Source organism: Lathyrus oleraceus, chromosome 5, assembly GCF_024323335.1.
Source record: "Lathyrus oleraceus cultivar Zhongwan6 chromosome 5, CAAS_Psat_ZW6_1.0, whole genome shotgun sequence".
In the NCBI taxonomy this organism is placed as follows: domain Eukaryota; kingdom Viridiplantae; phylum Streptophyta; class Magnoliopsida; order Fabales; family Fabaceae; genus Lathyrus; species Lathyrus oleraceus.
In genome coordinates this window covers 628383626-628404261 of record NC_066583.1, presented here as the reverse complement: position 1 = coordinate 628404261, position 20636 = coordinate 628383626, and the positions used below count along the sequence as shown (strand labels likewise).

Here is a 20636-nt window from a genome sequence, read left to right as displayed (position 1 = left end):
GCCTTGAGATTGATAGTTCAGGGTTCCACCGGAATGCAACAGTCCAATGGTCCTTTTATTTGGAAAAAAGTTTGGATATTGTATTTGATTTTAAGAAATATCTCTCAATATGTGATCGAGGATGGATTCACATAAATGATATGAGACAGTTTGACAAGTCCCTTAATATAAGTACTATACGTAACAACAGTCGGGGTTTCCCCACTCCTATATATCTTTCCTAAAATCTCAGGAGCTCGCCTAATATCAACATTGCACCCAACATCTCCAACAAGATTTTGCTTCATGGTCAAGTTAGAAAACTTCAAACCAAGTGAAATATGCCCCAGGTCATTTTGCACATCACTGTACAAAACATGAAAATTCTATATGCCTACTCGAATGCTGTCAATAATCTTGGCAGTGACATGAGAAATAAAAAATTGCCCAGCAAGACCACCACTCACACGTCTGGATAATTTCCCCAACCCTTTTTGCCAACAAATTCTCTTTTTTCAACAGCATCAGCACTCCACTCTTGATCATCTCGCTTTGAAGCAGAAATAAATACATCTTCTAAAATAATTATAATGGGGTCCCAAGGCTTTTTCCATGGAATTTTGATGCTTAACCTCCCAACTCGACCTTGCTTAAGTGTGAATGGAAGCTGGAGATAATCAAATGCTTCGAGTATCAGCTCCACATTCTCCAATAGTACTTCCTCAAGTCTAATCTTCAGTTGTCGTTTCTGGATGTCCTTGAAATATCGACCCAGGTAACCCAAAAGCAACTGATGAACCAGACCTTCAAACATTGCTGGAGAGTTTTCTTCACCGTCACAACATCAATAGTTTCATAGTTCCACTGAAGAAGTCAGAGTGATAGAGGAGGCGGTCGGAGGAAGGTGAATCCTCCGACACGGTAGCGTGGAATCGGCGGCAACGGTTATAGATGACGTAGGTGTCGTCGATTGGTGGTGAATGATGAGTTTTAGGGTTTCGAATTGAATAAGAACTTGAGTATCTTATTTACTGCTTCTTCGGTAAGGATCGTGGTTGGTGGCGGCACGGAGCAGAGAGAGTTTGGTGATTTTGGGGTTTCGGTGAAGACGAAGGTGGTTCGGCGGTGGTTTAGGGTTGGAGTGGTGGCGGAGGGTTTTCGGTGTAGATTGTGTGGAGGCGGATGGAGGTAAATTGAGAGGAAGAAGGGTTTATGGCGGCGAGGTTTTGTGGTGGAGGATGATGATGATAGGCGTGGCAGCGGAGAGGAGAACGAAGAAGTTTTTTTGTTTTTTTCTTTCTTCAAAGAAGTGAGAGAGAAGAGAGGTGAGCGAGTGTCGAAGGTGAGGTGCTGAGAAGTGAGAGAGAAGAGAGGGGGTATTCTATCATGTGTGTTTCTTTAGCTTTTGTTTTTGGTGATGTGTCAAAGGGTCATTGGTTGAGAAGGATAATTGAGGATAGGGATCCATGTGTTTTCCAATTGGGATCACTGATTAATTTGAATTAAAGGTTACGATTGGACCAAAGAAACACAACATTATTAACCAAATTAAAAATGCCTAGAATATCCCTTCTAGAAGCTTTAATCAATTTAAATCAATTAAATTAAATAAATTTCACATTTTTTATATAAACATGATGAAATTAAAATGAGAGCATGATTATACCTATCTAATTTTTTTGATTTTTTTGACAAAAGAATAAAAATAACAGGACTCAAAAATAAAAAAGTTGGACGCAAAAGTGCCCGAAAAATAAAATGAATGCACCAAAATGATCAGTGCAAAATAAACTTATTGGAAAAATACAGCGTTTCTTTTAATTTTGAAATAAATTTTGACCGGTTAAACAGGCTTGAGCTGATCAAAAAGTGGCCGAAAAATTAGCTGAAAAATAAATCGAGCATACCAGATTAAACTACGCGAAACGTAGATTAATAAAATTGATGTCTAGAAGCTTGATTTTAAAATTTTCCGTTCCCTGATTTAACACACATCTGTCGATTAATTCAACCGGTTTGTCTGTAGATCCGAAAAAATTGTTTCGACTGATATTTTAGGCACTATGCGGTATGGAGATGCATGTTATGTAATGCATAGGTGCAACAACTATGATGAATATATTGAATCAACGATTCAGGGTCAAAATTGGGGTGTGACAGAATTTATTAAAAATTGAGATTTTGGTGAGGAGCCTTTGTTCTGTTCCGAATGTCCTAGTTGGTGAGGAGTCTTGCTCCGAAAGTCCTATTATTGTTGTGAATCCTAATAACGTATTTAGATGGTGATGTGCATATACCATTTCATAGGCTTACATAAAGCGGTAAATGGGGATGTGACACTAATGATCCGTGCCTCAATTAGGTTTGAGTCTCAGCCATGGAAGATATGGGGGAAAGTCGGACACCTGAGTGGGTTAGAGTACCATACAGTGAAAGATACTCCAAGTGGGTTCGAGCCCCATACGAGCGACGGTCGCTTGAACTTGGTTTGAGTCCTATAGAGGGCCCGATATCCATTGCGAACCGAGCTTGGCCTAGACGTAGGTCCGTTCGGGAATTGATGTTTCGTGACTTTCGAATAGTGATCGACTGAGTTATGAGAACTCAAGTGGCATGTTTCCATACATTGTGAATATCCCTTAGATACTTAAGTCTGGTTACATTGTGTGAGTGATACACAAGTAACGAGGGATGAAGACTTGAGTTAGAAATCGAATAGAAACCCTGTAGAGCCGAGTGAACCCATATGATAGGGGAACTCACTGAGATTATTATCTCATTCTAATATCGTTATTGTTTTCAGGTGTTTTGCATATTGAACCCAAGAGAAGTTGTCTATTGATGTTTCAAAGGATTCTGATCATTGTGATCTTTCTGTTGTGGATAGTGTGCAATGAAGAGATTACACCTAGATCTTAATTTTTATTTTTAGGCATTATTGTATAACATGTGTCATATATGTATTTTATCTGGACATGTGTATATAATGATGTCATCAGGCTCTTATGTTGTCTCAACACCAAGAATTAACACTTATGATATTATTTTAGATATATACTATACGGATTTTTTGAATAGTCTATCATATTTGTTGTATCTAAGAGAAAAAATTCCAATATATTCTTATTTAAATAAATGAGGAACATTTTTTATATTAAAAAATATGGGAAGTGTCCTGTATAACTTGAGGTGTGTCAAATGATTCTAAAAAAGAAGAAGATGGAATTCCAATCCAAGGCCCGATTAACTTCCTTTGGAAAGGCCCATTCTTATTCACAAAGAACAAAATAAATAATTTTAATTAATTAAAACACTGAATAAAAAAACAATTAGTTAAAAGTTAAAACCTAAAACAACGAAACTCAACTCAGTTCCATCGAACGAACTCTTATATACGTTTGTATCCGAAACAAGTTCGAACATATGCACTGAATTCAATCGTAGGAAAGCGCTGCCTGAGTTCTTCGTCGGCCACCAAAAATAGTGATAAAGTTCTCCAGGTTTTCCTTCTTTCATTGATTTTCTTAAAAAAAATCTCGAACTTGTGCAATTCGCAGCGTCAATAGCCGCCCCTTCAAAGGAGAATTTCTTCGCCCCAGATTCCCCGAGTAGGCGCTAAAGCGGCGCCATTCACAACATAGATTGAATAGTTACTAATTTTTTATGTATCTTGGTTACATATGGTAGCTAGAACTTCCAGTCGTTGTTTAGGCTTATTCTTATCTGTGTCCATGTAGTGTTCGATGTATGTGTTAATGCTTCATAGCTAATTTTTCTCTCATTCTAACCAGAAGCTTATTTAGTTTTACTTCGATTTCATCCCTTAAGCAATTGGATAGTGTTGGAGTATTTTTACTTAAGTATGTATGTACATTCTATAAAGCACCGACATACCGGGACACAACACGGACACTCCGACAACGACACTAATAATATCAAAATGTAGGATACCTATATGATACTCTTTAGTTCCGCAATGAGTGAACAATTTGTAAAATAAAAGTGTCCCAGAATGAATAATCATTTTCTACACTGAGTGACACATTTGTAAAATAAATGTGTAGACCCTTTCTAATTTCTAATACACTTTTTTCAATTTTGCCTACTCATTAATACTACTACTTACATCATTTTGGATCCTTGATATGGTACTTTAGTAAAAATAGTATTCTCTATTTTAGTAAAAATATTATTTTCTCTTTTATTTATTTATTATTTTAATCATTGTGAAATGAATCAATCATTGTGGTACTGAGGGACTAGTATTTGAGTTTCATTTATCCATTTATTATTAAAAGAGTTAAAATATTATCATAAAAATAAGGATTAATATCCTTTTTAGTAATATATCTTAACCTCGGGATTCATTTTACTTTGCACAACTTTTGCATACTTCAATGTAGGTACTCCAACACAACCACAAAAAGTAAATGGGATATAGGTTCCCCCTGTTTAAGGCCTCCTAGGTGGATTACGTTGGTTGTTTAAACGGTGTTGTCATACCCTAAATTTTGCCTCACCTAATCCATCTGCATTCATTCATTTACAGTCATTTATCCATTCATCTGTATCTGATTCGATTCCTTAGAATCATTTCATATGATCATAAACGTCACATTTTTCATACATAGGTCAAGATTAATATTCATTTTGGTTGATTTGCCTTATTTTGACAAGTCCGTACATTCATCCATTCATGTGTTACATGTCCATAATCGGGCAATGGTTTTTTATTTTCACTTAAGCTTTTGATAAGTTTATTGCTTAGGATTTTCTTACTTCCTGAACTTTCTTTAGGCTTTAGTAGATCTTAATTAATTTTAATCACATCATTACCCACTCATGCATATATTAATCATTTGTTTTGTTTTGCATTTATAAATTCGTTTGTATCTGGATTGAAGATTTAGAGCTATATTATTGCATTCTTGGAAATTAAGTTCTTATTTTGGTTTGTTTTTGTATTGTTTTTAAAATTCTAACAAGAATGTTTTTGTATGTTTTGTTTTTGTTTAAATAGGTAATGAAAAATTAATTTTTATTTTACAATTTAAAATTAAGAAATGAATTTTAAAAAATATTAATTATATATTTTTTTCTACATTTTGTTTTTACAATTTAAACTTATTTTACAATTTTCTTCTTTTATTTGAATTTAAATAATTTTTGGGTCACACTTATAATTAATTTGTTTTTTATATTTTTTAAATTTAGAAAAATAGTTTTTGTCTTATTCTCTTTTCTTTTCTATATCATAAAACCAGAAAAAGAGGGGATTTAAAAAAGAATCAGCAAACATATTTATATATTTTCAAGTAACATTACAAACAAGTTACTACAAAACCAAAAGTTTTTATACTTTCAATTCATTTACAACTTGACATTAGCAGTAACAAAACCAAGAGAGTTCTTTACATTAGTTCACAATTTCAGCCTGCCACATATGTCTTTGTCTTTGAGTAGAGAAGCTCTTTGTCTCTGAGCAGAGAAACTCTTTGTCTCTTTGCTTTTGTCTCTTTGCTGCAAAGATAATATAGAAAATACAGTTAGCATTTTTCTTAAGTAAAACTTATTTTAAAAAGTCAATTGTAAAAAGGATAGAGCAGGGTGGTATCATCATTTAAGCAATTCAACAACAGAACTTAATCAGAGATTAAGATGGAGCCATTTCAAAAGCATATTATATTCAAATTAAATCCTAATCTCTGCGCTATATATTCAACAGTAAGCAAGCAAAGAAAAAGGGGAAGAAAATAGCCATAAGAAAAATTTCAAACCAAAATATTGAAACATTTTCCAAACAACAAACACATAAATTTGGAATACTAAGCATCAAATTTCATTAGAACCCTAACCTAAAGAGATCAAATTTTTTGAAACAATCCAAGAGGACGAATTTTTGAAGCAGCCTAAAATATCAGATCTCCCTCAAACATTTTTCATAGCAGTACTCACAGAGAAGAAAAAAAGGGGAAGGATTCGAAATCGCACAAAAGTGAAGCTTACCCGGAATCAGCTTCGAAGCGAAATTTTTGTTTGGTATCCATCTCTGAATCTCTATTTCCTTTCATTTTTATTGTGATGCTTGTGAAGTGGGTGTTTGACTTATTGAGTGTTGATTTTCGAAAGTAATAGTTTTGATGAATCATCTTCTGAAACCGGCACGAAGTTTTTTTTTTCTCAAACTGAATGTGTGTTCCTTTATGATTTTCGAACATATGATGGTGTGCCGGTGAATCAATCTTTGATTTCTGCCATGAATGTAGGTTGAAGTTTCGTTTCCGTTCATATGATTTTGGTTAGAGGGGATAGTTTTTTTTGTTGAAATTGGATCTAAAGGGGTGATTTTGTTTCAATTTGTGTTGGAGCAATTTAAAAGGGGTTTGTTCTATTTCTTTTGATTGTATTTGTTTTTGTGAGGACTTGAACTTGTTTCAACATCGTGAGATATAGAGATGGAAGGAAGGGTGACTTTTGGTTTTAGAGAGAGAAATGGGATCTTGCTTTTTTTTCATTTAATTTGTTTCCCTTTCCAACGTTTTAATTAAAAGTGAATAATGATTATTGAGAGAAGAAAAGTCGAGGGGCGGCCATATCAAAGCGTCTAGGGTTTTTCAATTGTTTTGCTTTTTCCATTTCGTGGCCCTTTCCCTAACCCGAGCCCAATCCGCCTCAATTTAGGCTATTACCTTGTGCCTACCCATGCTATTCACCCTATATGTTCTTTAAAACGCCAGACCCATTTCTTATTTTTGTTTGTTTGATTTTTGTTAAAACATTGAAAATATATTAGTATTTTTATTGTTATTAAAAAATTAAAAATTAATTTTTGAGTTTTAAATTTTTTTTTTTAAAATAGTTTATTTTAATATTTTTTATTACTATTTGGAAAATACATGTATTTGTGATTTCTAATTTATCTTTATTATTCATCATATGTTTTAATTAATTTATCTATTTATTTATCTTTTGTTGCAAACTAAATAAATAATTATGTTGATATGGGATCAAATAAATAGAATAAGGAAATTTTGGTCCAATACAAAGTACTTTTCAAATCCGATTAAACAGTTTCTTATCCCAATTCAAACGTCTTATCATTTAAGCTAAAATATAAATAAAAAATAATTTTAAAAAAAAATGAAAGAAGAGGACCATTGGAATCTAGCATTCCGGTGGGAACCCTCGAATGATCTGTCATGAGCCTCGCGTTTTGGATTAACCGTTCATTCTTTTCTTAAAACATTAGAATCAACTTTTTCATTAAACTTATAATTTTGAGTTTCATTTTCTTAAAACACCTAATAAGATGAATATTAGTAGAAACTTAGACTTTTTATTTATATTTATTTTAATTTTATTTATATTTTTTTATAGATGTTTAGAAGTTCTCATTTGTTATTTTTTTAAATAAAAATAAATAATTAAATAAATAAAAATCATAATAATAAAATCACAAAAATAGTTTTCCATATATTTTCTTGTATTTCACATTATCTTATACAAATTTTAAAAATAAATTAATTTAGTTATTTTTCATTATTACTATTAGATTATGTCATAAAAATAAAAATAAAAATTAAGTTTAACATTTATTTTCTTTTATTATTAGATCATGTTATAAAATATTCTAAAAAAAGAGTTTACCATTTATTTTATTTTAATTTTAGATTATATCATAAAAAATCATAAAAATTATGTTTACCAATTATTTTATTTTTATTTTAGGTTATGTCATAAAAATATTCCAAAAATAAAGAGTTTATCATTTACCTTCTTTTAATTTTAGATTATATCATAAAAAATCATAAAAATTAAGTTTACCGTTTATTTTCTTTTAATCTTAGATTGTGTCATAAACCATTTCCAAAAAAATAAATTTCCCATTTATTTTATTATAATTTTAGGTTATGTCATAAAAAATTTTAAAAAAAAGAGTTTACCATTTATTTTATTTTAATTTTAAATTATGTCATTTAAAATTCCAAAAAAAAAAAAGTTTATCATTTATTTTATTTTAGTTTTAGATCATGTTATAAAAATCATTAAAAATTTAATTTAGTTATTTTCATTATTATTTTTAGATTGTGTCATAAGAATATTTAAAAAAAGTTAATTTAATTATTTTCATTATTATTTTTAGATTACGTTAGAAAAATAAAATAAAAATTATGTTTAATTTATTTTCTTTTGTTATTATTTTAGTTAGATTTTAAAGAGAACAAAAAAAGTATTTAATTACTTTATTATCAGACCTTTTAAATGCATATGTCTACTATTAAGTTGGTCTTATTTTCTCACTTTAATTTATTAGACATAAAATATATATATAATTGTATTTTTCTCCAACTTTATTTCTTGCTATTTTATCTAAATGTTTTAATAAATATAGAATTGTTATTTTCAAATAATATCATTTTCTTTGTAGTTTTATTTATTATTGTTAGAATATTACGAATAAATAATTAAATAAATATCTAGTAATGATGTTGAGTAATTAATAGAATAAAATATTTATGACTAATTTCTTAAACTTTGGTCATACCCCAAGTTATACCTTTTAATCTGATTAATTTGTTTCTTATCCTGATTCAAAAGCTTTATTATTTAAGTTAAAATATTAAAACTTTTTTTTAAAATAACTCGAAAGAAGAGGACCATTGGAATCTAGCATTCCGGTGGGAACCCTCGAATGATCGGTCCCGAGCCTCGCGTTTTGGGTTAACCGTTCATTCTTTTCTTTCGTTCCTAAAACACTTTAATTAACTTGGACAAAATAAGGACCGTTGAAATCAAGCATTCTGGCGCAACTCTTTGAACAATTGATTCTTATAAAGTGTTCGTTGTCCATCAAACAATTTTTTCAATTAATTCGAATGAAAAATGACCGTTGGAATCTAGCATTCCGGTGGAACCCCGAATGATTGATCCTGATGTTTATGTCTCGTTCTCACCAAATGTTCGTCATTCACCTATAAAAAATATTCAACCAATCAAACTATGTTTCCGCCGCCGTGCAATCTCAAAACCTTTTCATAAATGAAAGACATCTTGTCTTAAGATGATGCAAAGAAATGCTTCGTCCATAATTGTTGAGTTGAGATAAGTGACGTTTTTCCGAATGTTGATTTGTAAATCCATTTGATGTATGGTATACGTCTGCTCCTCATCTGTTTTGGGTAAAACAATGTTTTTCGTCGATTAATACAATATAGATTTCGCTAAAATTGACCAACAAACAAACATTTTCTACCAAAAACTACGTAAGCCTTGAATTCTCTATTGCACCTGGAGATACGTAAGAGCAGGATTACGAAATCTTGTCAGGTCCATTAATAAAAAATTTAGGTTTAATTCCTTTATGCCCCCTAATAATGGAAACCTTTTTAGGTCTTCTCTCATTAATAAAAATTCAAAAATATTTCTCTTCTCTCTCTTTTCCTATCCTAAATAAGTAGAAGATTAGAAACTAACATAAGCTAACATTCAAATCAAAACTAACTAAATGGTTCCCGTTGAGTACAACGGACGTGAGGGGTGCTAATACCTTCCCCTTGCGTAATCGACTCCCGAACCCCGATTTGGTTGCGATGACCATAATCATTGTCGTTATTTCTTGGGTTTTATCTATATTTCCTCTTTCCTTTTCAGGAATAAATAAAGTTCGGTGGCGACTCTGTTCAGTCCATCATTGCGAGTGTGATTGCGCTTCGCTAGGTCGTTCTCTCATTTTTTTTCTGAGGTGTGACAGGTGTCTTATAGATTTAATATTTGAGAGGAGCATACAAGGATAATGAAAGGTAAGAGGGGCCTTAGACAGGGGGAACCTATATCCCATTTACTCTTTATGATTGTGTTGGAGTACCTACATAGAAGTATGCAAAAGTTGTGCAAAGTCCATGACTTTAACTTCCATGCAATGAGTGAGAAGCTCAAGATAATTAATATTATTTTTGCAGATAACTTGTTGTTGTTTGCTAGAGGGGACATAAAGTCTATTGAGCTTCTTATAGAGAAGGTGACTGAGTTCTCTAGAGTTACAAGTTTATAAGTTAATCTTGCAAAGTGCAAGGCCTATTTTGGAGGGTTGAAGGACAATGTGAAAGCTGATATCAAAGAGATCACATTGTTTGCTGATGGGCTCTCCCCTTCAAGTACCTTGGTGTTCCTCTCGCGAGCAAGAAATTATTTATTCATCACTTCATGGGCCTTATTGATAGAATTATTATGTGTATTAAGCATTGGAGTACAAAGCTTATTAGCTATGCTGGGAGGCTTCGACTGATTAACAACATAAATATTTCCATGTCAACCTATTGGATGTCGTGTCTGCCTTTCCCAAAGAAGGTGATCCAAAAGATCGACACCATATGTAGATCGTTTCTTTGGACTGTGGGAGACATTATTTCTAAAAAGTCACATATTTCTTAGAAGTAAGTATGCACTTCTAAATATCAAGATGGTCTAAACTTGTTTTCTTTAGAGGAATGGAACAAAGCAAACATGGCGAAGTTGTTGTGGAATCTAAGTGGCAAGACAAATAGTTTATGGATAAAGTAGGTGTATATATTTTACTTAAAGAGTGAACCTTTATTTAGTGTGAAGGTGAACCAGAATGCATCTTGGATCATCAAAGCTATCTTGAAGCAAAGGGGGATAACTTAGAGCATGCATGAGTGGAATAGTATGATAAATAAGTTTGAGACCAGAAGGGTCTATACATTCATCAAAGAGGAGTTCACTAAAATGGAATGAAGACATTTGCTTTACACGAACTTGGTGCGGCATAAGGCTCTTTTTGTATTTTGGTTGGCTTGTCGTAAGAGGTTGGCCACAAAGGAGAGACTCAAGCGTTTTGGCATTTAACAACCAGTGTAATTTCTGCTCGCATGTGGAAACAACTGAGCATTTGTTTTTCTCTTGTCCTCAAATGAGGAATATTTTGAAGTAAGTTCTTGATTGGACAAACACGAGTCATGATCCCAAGGGTTGGAATAAGGAGCTCAAATGGATTATTCGAAATGGAAAAGGAAAGGGATGAAAAGCATGCATTCTTAGAAGTGTTGTGGCTAAGACTGTGTAAAAACAACAAGAGCTATGGGAAACTGTGAATAATACAACTATTAGTGGTATAGTTATAGACACTTTAACCTATAAAAATTGGTGTAATCCTAAAATTAGGAGGCATATCGCTAATTTGATAGTGGATTAGTGTTGTTTTTTTGTTTTTTTTGTTTTTTTAGGCTGTTGTCGTTGGGTGGTGTTTTTTCTTTTCTCTTGATTTCCTTTGTTGTATAAGGGTGAGCACCCATAATACATATTTTAATGTCAAATTACTCCTTATAAAAAATAATTCTCTACTGTGTTTAAAAAAATGATATACACAAAAAAAAGGGTATTAGAAATTATTTCAATCCTTGAACAAAAAGAAAATATCATTATATTTACTAATTTATAAATTCATATTCATCTAAAAAAATATAACAAACATGATATAAAGTTTCCGAATGAAGACGGTTAAAATCAAAGCCACAATTGGATGTTTTAATACAGACAAAATATGACATTTTAGAGCAATTATTATAGTGGAGCACCAAAGGGAATTAATATACATGCTTCCACGTTAAAGAAATTCTCTTAGCATTAGATGATCCTTTCTCATGAAATCATTACAATTATTATTCATGGTTAATAACCATGTCATCACAAGACACTCTATTTATACGTATAACATATAATTCTTTCTGATACATATGAAAAGAAAATAATGAAAGTCAAAAGATGAAGGCAAACGCAAAGAACATGCACATACCGTTTAAGTGGCAGTTATAGCTTTTAAAAGTTAGAATTTTTTGATGAGTTGCATTTTTAAGAGTATTATTGGAAAAAAAATAGGTCAGTCCAAAAGGATATATGTTTTTTATCTATAGTTAAGGATTCGGGGAGTAGCAAACAAACATGCTGAAATACAAGATGGACAGTAACAAACAAACATGCTCAAGTACAAGATGACCGAGTAGTGATAAAAAGTAAACGTTGCATGGTATTAAGGAATAGAAAAGGGGCGGGGATAAAATTTGTGTTGCGCTTTTACACAGATCAAAACCTGAGAAACCCCAAAAGATACATGGGCTCATACAAGGTCATAAAATTGTATCTCACAATGAACGGATCAGGACATCCACTTAGTTTATTCTTTTCGAGCAAGGAGTTGATTTGCAAATAACAGTCAGTCAAGTCTTCAGTAATCACGTCCATTGTATGGCATTTCCTGCAAAATACCGATTTGTGAAAGATCCAGTTCCCAGAATATTAAGCATACGCCTCCCCAAAAGCATACAACTAATTAGATCTAGAATTGTTAAATTTCAGTTGAGATGCCTAATTGAAGAATAGCCATGTTTCACCTTCATGATTCATGATAAGAAAGAATGCAACATGCATGATATATCAAATTTGAACATTATGCATTAAGTTACTGAGATGGCTGATTTTATCATTTGTGACAGTAAGGGTAAGATGGAACTTCTTACAGGTAAGTAACTCGGCATGTATAGAGCTTGTGTAGGATGACCAAGAAGTTGTCCGTACTGCAATAAGATAGTAAGCAATTATTGTAAAGAGCCAATATTCTCGCAACGATACTAGTCTACAAGTAATTTCATACCTGTGGTGCATTTGGATGAAAATATGCTTGAGTTGGCATTTGGGATACATGTGGATTATATATGATAGGTTGTTGTCCGGTGAAAGTGGGTCCAGCCTGAAGGTCATATGCAAAAAAAGATAGTGTGTGAACAGTACCAAGGCAGAAATGAAATTAAGTCGAACCCAACACGTCTGCATAGTCTCGTTTGCTAACTACTTTACCAGCTCTATAAAACACATCTTCGGAATATCAAATTTAAGTCCCCTATCCACAAAACAGGGGATGAAACCAGAAACTTAAAATAAACTTTAAGCACATGACAGTAGTTATTGAGCAGTAAGTCATAACTCTTAGTCTAATGATGCAAGTCAAATTTAGCAGTAATCCTTAAGTAACTCCAACCCATAACTAAGCACTTCTACATACTCAATTCAATAAATACTCTGAATGACTTACCCCAATACTCACGGGCAGGCCTGGCATATTTGGTACAGTAGTTACATTAGGTTGAAAATAGAAGGAACTATCAGACACTGGAGTGGAAGGACGAGCAGGTGATGGAATAAAACTCTTTGCATTAGGGTTGGGCTTGAATTCCTTACAACATGAATAAGAAACAGGAAAAACTCAGACAATTTATAAAGCAAAAATCAGCTAGTGAAATATTTCTTCTTGAACTGCACCTTTGCATTGGGATTCAAAGAGTATTTTTCAGAAGACAGTGAACCAACGGATGAACTTGGAGATAAACCAGGACCTGAAGATGATGCTGCCACGCCTCTCACAGAATCTGAGCCAGATGATGCACTGACCTCGTGTGAATTTATATACTCTGTTCCCTCATTAGCTTTGCCATATGCTAAACCCCCGGGGGATCCCATCTTCTCATGAGATTTGGTTAATATATGAGATGATGGGGCATAGGAGCTGGCATTAGGAGATAAATCCTTCTTCAAGTAGAGTGATGTCTGTGAATCTGCACAAAAATTTGAGGAATACACATGATTGAAAAAGCAGCCACAAAAACTAAGTCTCAAATCTAGGTGTTAGAGCTGCCATTTATGAGCCTCGAGTACTAACAGAAAGCTTCTAAACTCCCTACATAAGTTAGGGAGTAGTCTCATATGCATCATTTCAGATATAACATTTTAGAGCTGCTCAAATCTGAGGAAGCTAAAAGATTTGTTTTACATACCCTCGTATTCAGACAGTTGAACATCCTCACATTGCTGCACCAATTAGAGAAGAAAATAAAAACAAGATTCAGTCATATTAGAAATACTAGCAGTCTTTCGTGAGAAGTTTGTGTAGATAAAGATTTGAGTAGTAATGCTGAAACTTCAACTCACTATAAAATTTTCTTCCTTGGTGTTAGCACCGGTTCCACGTAGATTTTGAATTGGGTTCTGCTGAAACCTGTAATGTTGTTGGATGTGAAGATTTGTAATAAAGATGATACTAGCATCCAAAGGGGCAGTGCCCGTCTGTCCACTTTTTCAGTGCGCACATGCGTAAAAATGTATAAACGGTATTTTTTTGCTTAATTTTGATTTTAATTTTAATTAATTGTGATCAAACAAATAAATGGTAGAAGATAATTGAATGAAAAAATATATGTAAACTACTCTGAAAATGTTAGTGAGAGAGAAGTTAAAGTTTAAAATAAAAATTAAAAAGGGTATATTTGGGGAAAAAATAGGCTACACCAAAATGGTGTTTTGCCTTTATATATATAGTTATAGATATATTATTATGCTTGAAAATGACATCTTAAGGAAAACAATACAAAGCACTAGTGGAAACAAATATTGATTTACAAAACAGATAAAGGTAACACCTGATTTCCACATCCGAAGACGAGTAGCTTTTGGAAGGGATTGCAGACGCAAACTGCTTAGCATGATCATAAGAACACGTGCTGCTTAAATCTACACCGGTACTTGACTGAGATGACTGTGGGTGATCCTACATACACAATATATACCAAGTCTTGCAATAATAAGAAAGTAAAATAGTTACTTAAGATGAGAGGAAAGCATGCAAAGAAGACCGCAAAAACTTGAAAAGAACATTGATATCAACATTTTCCTGGCCAAGGCAATATATAGTTCTTAGTAGTATTTAGATGTTAAATCTGCACGAATTTTAAAAGCATAATAAGATGATTTGCCGGAATAGGAATATTGACAATTGTGTAATATACAAAGCACTATATAGTTATATAGTATTAGTTATCTGGTAATCATGAACTCCTACAAAGCACAATATGGTTGAGAAAATTATTGGGAATTACTAAATGCCAACACTTTTGATAATTAAATAACAAAATGAGGGTACCATGGGAGAGAAAGTAGCCAGTGTATGAGCTCCATCATTGCCTTCTCCACAATTTATTCCACCACGCCTCTCATCGACCGAACCAAATATACCACTAAAAGTCTCAGAATTGTGTGAATCCATCAGTATGCCTTCATTTTCCTCATATGTATCATCAACATGTTTACCCCTATAGACTGAAGAGAATCTTGTTTCTTCATCAATATCAAAGTCTTCATCAAAGTGAAGACCTCTTTCCTGTTAAGAAAAATAATATTAGTTGGCTAGTTTTAAATACACAATTAAATCAAAAACTGCTGAAATTCGCAAGTGCCAAAAAAAAAAAGCAAGAACAGGGGTGTGCTTGAGCAACACTAACCTCAGCAAGATGAAGATCTCGAGTTTCCTCACCCTCGATTTCCCTTGCTATTCTTAAAGCATGCACTTCTAGTTCTCTTGTCTGTGGCCCCTTTTCAAGCTTTGTTGTATAAAGTTCCTCATTGAATGTGCTTTTTACCCCGAACAATGCCTTATTTGTTTCAAACTGGTCCCATCCCCTTAAAATGTTTTAAAAGGAAGGTTAAAGAAATTGCCTATGCAGAGCTAAATGGATATGCTGGAAAGAAATTGAAACATGAAAGAAGAAAAAAAGGAAAACCTGTACCTAACACTATGACAGTACTGAAGGGACAATTTCATATACTCAATCAAACCTCCCTCAATGATTATCGGTATGCCACAAAAATAACCTTTTGAAAAATCCCCAATAAAGAATCCTTAATTTCTATAAATGGTCATGGTCCTACAGCCTGAAAATATAAATGACACAGAACAAGAAAGAAGTTGAATACCCATCAAATGTCAGACAAATCTTTTGCTAAAATCAGGTTCCAAACACAAGAGTTTAGCGAATCACAACAGGTTGATTGGTCCCTAACAAGAAATATGGTTCCAAAAGTCAAGAAGAAGAATGGGGAACATATGCTTACAGTTTGTGAAATTGGTTGGTTTTATGGAGGCAAAAAGAAGAAAAGAACTATGCATAATATTACACAATATCTAGCCAGGCATTACTTCATGTCATCTAATTTCCATTTGTCCATAATACCAAATATCAAGTGTTATTCATAACAATGGAGGAGAAATATCCTCAGTTTAGAAACAAAACGGAGTAAGACTAAGAGACCATTACGAAATCAACCACTTACATCTGGACTCTTATTCTAAAGAAAATTCCTAACATAGAATATAAAAGTTAAAAGATGCATAGTATAGTTTCTCAATCTTCTAAACTCAAGAGAATAAAGGCAACTGACAGGCATGTATGTTGGTGTCGGTGTTTCGAGAAAATAAATGATTTTATTGTTCATAAAATTTAATTCATTAAGAAAAATAACCTGTTCCACTGGCCATCAAAGATATTTTCCAGTTCAGGGCATTGTAGATCATCTCCATCAGGTACCCAGGGTTTCAGTTCTCTTCCCAGCTCAGCATGATGAGATTGAGATATCAATGAATCAACCATGATTTCCTGATATCTATCATGGTGAGGTTTACAAGGTAGGCCATCTCTAGTAACAGCAACACCCTGCCATAATGGATAAACCAAAAGTATCATCAGGAAACAAGTCGCAATGTCTTAAAATAACTTCACTTAACCGTAGAGCCTAGATTAAATTTTCCAATACCATTGCCAACTATACAGCATTCAATAAAAATATTATGAGATTGCAGGCAGATATTTAACACGAGTAACTACCAAAATTCCCGAGTGGCAAACCTGTGCTATAATTTGCACAAGTTCTTTGGCAGGTATAATTAAAATCTTCGAAGGAGCCTTGCCGATAAATTCTGCAGCAGGATTCTGCCTTTGGGAAGAAGCATCTTTTGTCAAGCGAGCCATTTTCAAAATGATTCCTAGAAAAGAGTATGATATACGAAGCATCGTAAGTCAACTTCTCTATGATCTACAAATCTAATAGTGAAAATGGGAATAGTGATGTAGAACACAGCATAGTCAAATCCAAGGTTGTCAAGATCTTGATCTAGATCTTAAAATCTTACGATTTTGCGATCTCACTCACCCCAAACGTTCCTGGTCTTAAGTAGAATCGTGTGTTGTAGCCAAATTGTGAAAAAAAATCGTAAAACCATTGATTATGTGTGATCTTGGCCAATTCCGACCACAATCGGCCATTTTCCAGCCACCATCAATACAAACCCAGAAGGATGACAAGATTCCGAGGCGCAACAATTACGGCTCGGTGGAGGCCATTTTCCCTAGAATACACATGCCTACTAAAATATCATGTAAATAAACTTTAAACATATAGTATTATTTTTAGTTTTAGTAATATCTTACAATTTTTATTACGATCATATGTTTTGCAATCTTGCTACCCCTCCTCGAACTTACAAAAATAATTGGGTAGAATCTTTCGATCTAAGTAACAATCTTATGTTTTATGATATTACTATCCCCTCCCGATCTTATGCAAGATCCCGATCTTATGCAAGATCCCGATCTTATGCAAGATCCCGATCTTGACAACCTTGGTCAAATCCTAATCAAACAATAACTTCTAAAATAAAAACTCATTAAAAAGTTCCCAAAATAAATTAATTATTAATTATCATAAATAACATGTATATCCCTTTTACAATATGTAACACCAACACTTTGGGTTCAATGCAAGTCTAATGTCCAACACATTTTGATGTTCAACCCTCCTACGACACATGCCTTACACTCCATTCAGTGTCAAAATAAAAAAGTGTCAAAATAAAAAACAATTAGCTCCAAACCGACACCTTGAGGACATGGCATGGACACCTAGTTGACTCTTCTACTTGGCTACTCGTGAAAAGAGACATGGCTGGTACCAAAATTTTCAACAGCAAAAACGATGATGATCAATTTGCGGGCGAAAGACCCTATTTTGATTAAATCCTTTTTAGCATTTTGGACATATATGGATGGATTGAAGGTGCAAAAGATAGTTCAATAGTTCAATACAGTTACAATATTTTTTGCAAGGAAATAAAATGTTCGAATGGAATAAAGAGGTCTCAAGTATTTTTGGTGAGACTCATTATCATAGGATAATTGCAATACTTAACAAGTTCTTTTGCTATGATGATGAATATATAAATCTTGATTCTCAATTTAGATCTTTCATAAATAAGGTTCCTATTTAATTTTATATGTGTGGTGTTGTATCCTATGTTTTAGATATTATAGGTTTCCACGCAGTGTGCTTTATAGTCCCTCCAGATAGCTATTCAATAATACAAATAAATAGCTTTCAGAATCCCCAAAACTACCAATAAAAGAACATACCAAAATCTTTGGCTGTATTTGTTGCATGAAATATTCCAGAGTATATAGACCCATTTTTCACCTGGACTTCCACCTGCTGCCCAATTAAGCATGTTGTTAGATATACCAGTCGGTCATGTGAAGGACTTTCATAACTGCCATCTTTAATGTCAGTAATCACACCTGTTATAACAAACAGAAAATATTAACATAGTGAATATCGTGAAACATAAATAATAAATTATCCTGCTCGGAAGTTTACCTGTACTTGCCAATCTGTTGGCATTTAATTTTTCAGATGGTATCTTATTCTCTGACTTAGCTGCACCTTCTCTGTCAGATTTACGACGGCCATATCCATTAGAGGATTTAGACTGCCCAGGTTGCAAATTCATCCTCACTTAAAGCCCCTGCCCCTCTGATCTAGATAGAATACTTAGAAATTCAATTATAAATGTACCTTATATCAAATATGACAAAAGAAAGAATGAAATATATTCACAAGCTATAACCCCAAAGATTTTACTTAAGATTTCAAGAAAGAAAGCTATAAAATCAAACTATTTTTTAAGGCATCGCCTTCAAAACGTCACGATTAGTAACTAGGTTTCAAAATCTTAGAAGAGGCTGCGTCCAATAAGGACATTAGTTTTAAGGAGGAATTGCCGAATGGAGAGATTCCTGACTCTATTCTGAATTCCTACTCATATTAGGTATCCTCCCTCCCTAACATTGCCACCCTATTTGTAGCATTTACTCAATGTAAGATTATAGCATTCACAGAAATTTATTCATTTCAAACCCATGATTATAAAGAAACAGGTCTCCGTAACATGTATGATTGACTATATCAAAGCCTCCATGTTTTGACAAAAGTTAACTTAGATTTGTATGGTATTGACCATTGTAAATCTTATTTCCAGTTCCTCAAATCCAAATCCTACTTTGAGATATAAGCTGCAATAGGAGCAATAATCTTGAGTTCAAACAACAACAACAAAAAATCACTAGAACTGGGTTTCAAAATAAGGGAGCAACCCAAATACCCAGCAACACAAAACCCTACTAAAAGGTGAGGCAAAATGTAAATTTCCAAAGGAGTAGATATAGCTATGAAGCACGGACACCAACAACATAGAGATGTAGTATTCAACATACAAGTCTATTGATAAATTATAACGCTCTAGGAATAATTTATGTTGGGCTACAATTGGTGAACAACTCCACTATAGCATATTGCTAATTTAACCAAATCAATACCTACCTTTGATGTACAATTGTAAACAAATTGTTGAGCAATAAAGCTAGTATTTTTGCTGAATACTAAAACATGTTCATAAGATTGCATATGATTAAGATACAGATTTCTAGTTTATACTAGAAGCTGCTAAGCACTAACACCAAATGGAGCTACGAATGAAGAAAGTCAATAATTAAAGATAAAAAATTACGTAAGTGACAAAACGGAGCATTAGCATTCGTGGAAGATAGGGTTACAGTACAGTAACTGTATGCGATTACAAGCCCTAGTTAGCGAAGAATGGTTCCATTCTGTTATGCAATGTGAGTTAGGATTTGAAAGGGAAAATCAAGCGCGGTGGATGAGTTCGAAGTGAGAGAGTAATTGGAAAATCAAATATTCGAACCTGAAAGAGGTTGATCACAACCTAACTGGTTGAAAAGATGAGTTGAAGATGCAAAGCTCGGTCGGTTAGGGATTGGTTGATGAGAGGTGTTGCTTCGGTTGGCGACCGGGGAGGGGGTGGTTTTTCAGAGTTTGAAGGGAGGTGCAAAATAAAAATAGCGCTGTCAAGCATAAACACCCAAAAACCAACTAGGAGATGATCTGGTGTGTTCGGGCATACCCGTATTTTTGGAGAATTTCTTAATCCGGCATTAATTATCTTATCCATCATACGAAAATATTTAAATGCTTCCAAATTTTTTAAATTCATCCTTGAATACAACAAATTCTAAATAAATATTATTATTTTAGAAATGCATCTTCGTGACAATTTAAAATATATTATATATCATATTCAAAAACCCAAAAGTCATTATACACGTGAATTGGACTAGAGATACATCCAGATATACATTTATGTAATGTATCAGAACAATATTTTTCATGTTATGTTATATTTACGTATACTTAAATGCATATTTAAACGATACTATACAATCTAAAATCAAAAATAGACATAAATCCAAAAATTATATTAATGTGTATGTTTGACTACCTCTCCTCTAGCTCCTCCTCTGCCTCATCTCCCTCCTCAACCTCTTTGGTCATCAATCTTCTCTGTCCTCTAACGTTGTCTCTGATACATCAATGTCTTTCGTGCCTCCGTCATGATGGCATCTAGGACCTGC

The 20636-nt window shown here is 33.3% G+C and overlaps 1 protein-coding gene and 1 long non-coding RNA gene across 7 annotated transcripts in view; both read right to left on the bottom strand.

Annotated features, from left to right (window-relative positions):
• LOC127087303 (polyadenylate-binding protein-interacting protein 3) overlaps positions 1-20145 on the bottom strand; it is a 28267-nt gene extending 8122 nt beyond the window's left edge. The window contains exons 1-16 of one of the 6 annotated variants that reach the window (XM_051028186.1): positions 19910-20144; positions 19715-19814; positions 18526-18681; positions 18285-18446; positions 16704-16861; positions 16342-16532; positions 15324-15501; positions 14966-15202; positions 14466-14593; positions 13978-14044; positions 13824-13857; positions 13312-13604; positions 13085-13225; positions 12647-12742; positions 12513-12569; positions 11997-12250 (exon numbers count right to left, since the gene is read on the bottom strand). In XM_051028186.1, the coding sequence (XP_050884143.1) occupies positions 12221-12250; positions 12513-12569; positions 12647-12742; positions 13085-13225; positions 13312-13604; positions 13824-13857; positions 13978-14044; positions 14466-14593; positions 14966-15202; positions 15324-15501; positions 16342-16532; positions 16704-16861; positions 18285-18446; positions 18526-18658 (1905 nt within the window). In that variant the 5' untranslated portion in view covers positions 18659-18681; positions 19715-19814; positions 19910-20144 and the 3' untranslated portion in view covers positions 11997-12220. Of the gene's footprint in view, positions 1-11996; positions 12251-12512; positions 12570-12646; positions 12743-13084; positions 13226-13311; positions 13605-13823; positions 13858-13977; positions 14045-14465; positions 14594-14965; positions 15203-15323; positions 15502-16341; positions 16533-16703; positions 16862-18284; positions 18447-18525; positions 18687-19714; positions 19815-19909 lie in introns of those variants that run through there. The other 5 variants (XR_007789828.1, XM_051028183.1, XM_051028187.1 and 2 more) reach the window with 5 other exon arrangements.
• On the bottom strand, positions 5256-6578 carry LOC127087305 (uncharacterized). The gene is made up of 2 exons (XR_007789829.1): positions 5986-6578; positions 5256-5499 (listed from the first exon to the last, which is right to left on the bottom strand). It is a non-coding gene; the product is annotated as an uncharacterized LOC127087305 (long non-coding RNA).
• Positions 20146-20636: the final 491 nt, after the last annotated feature.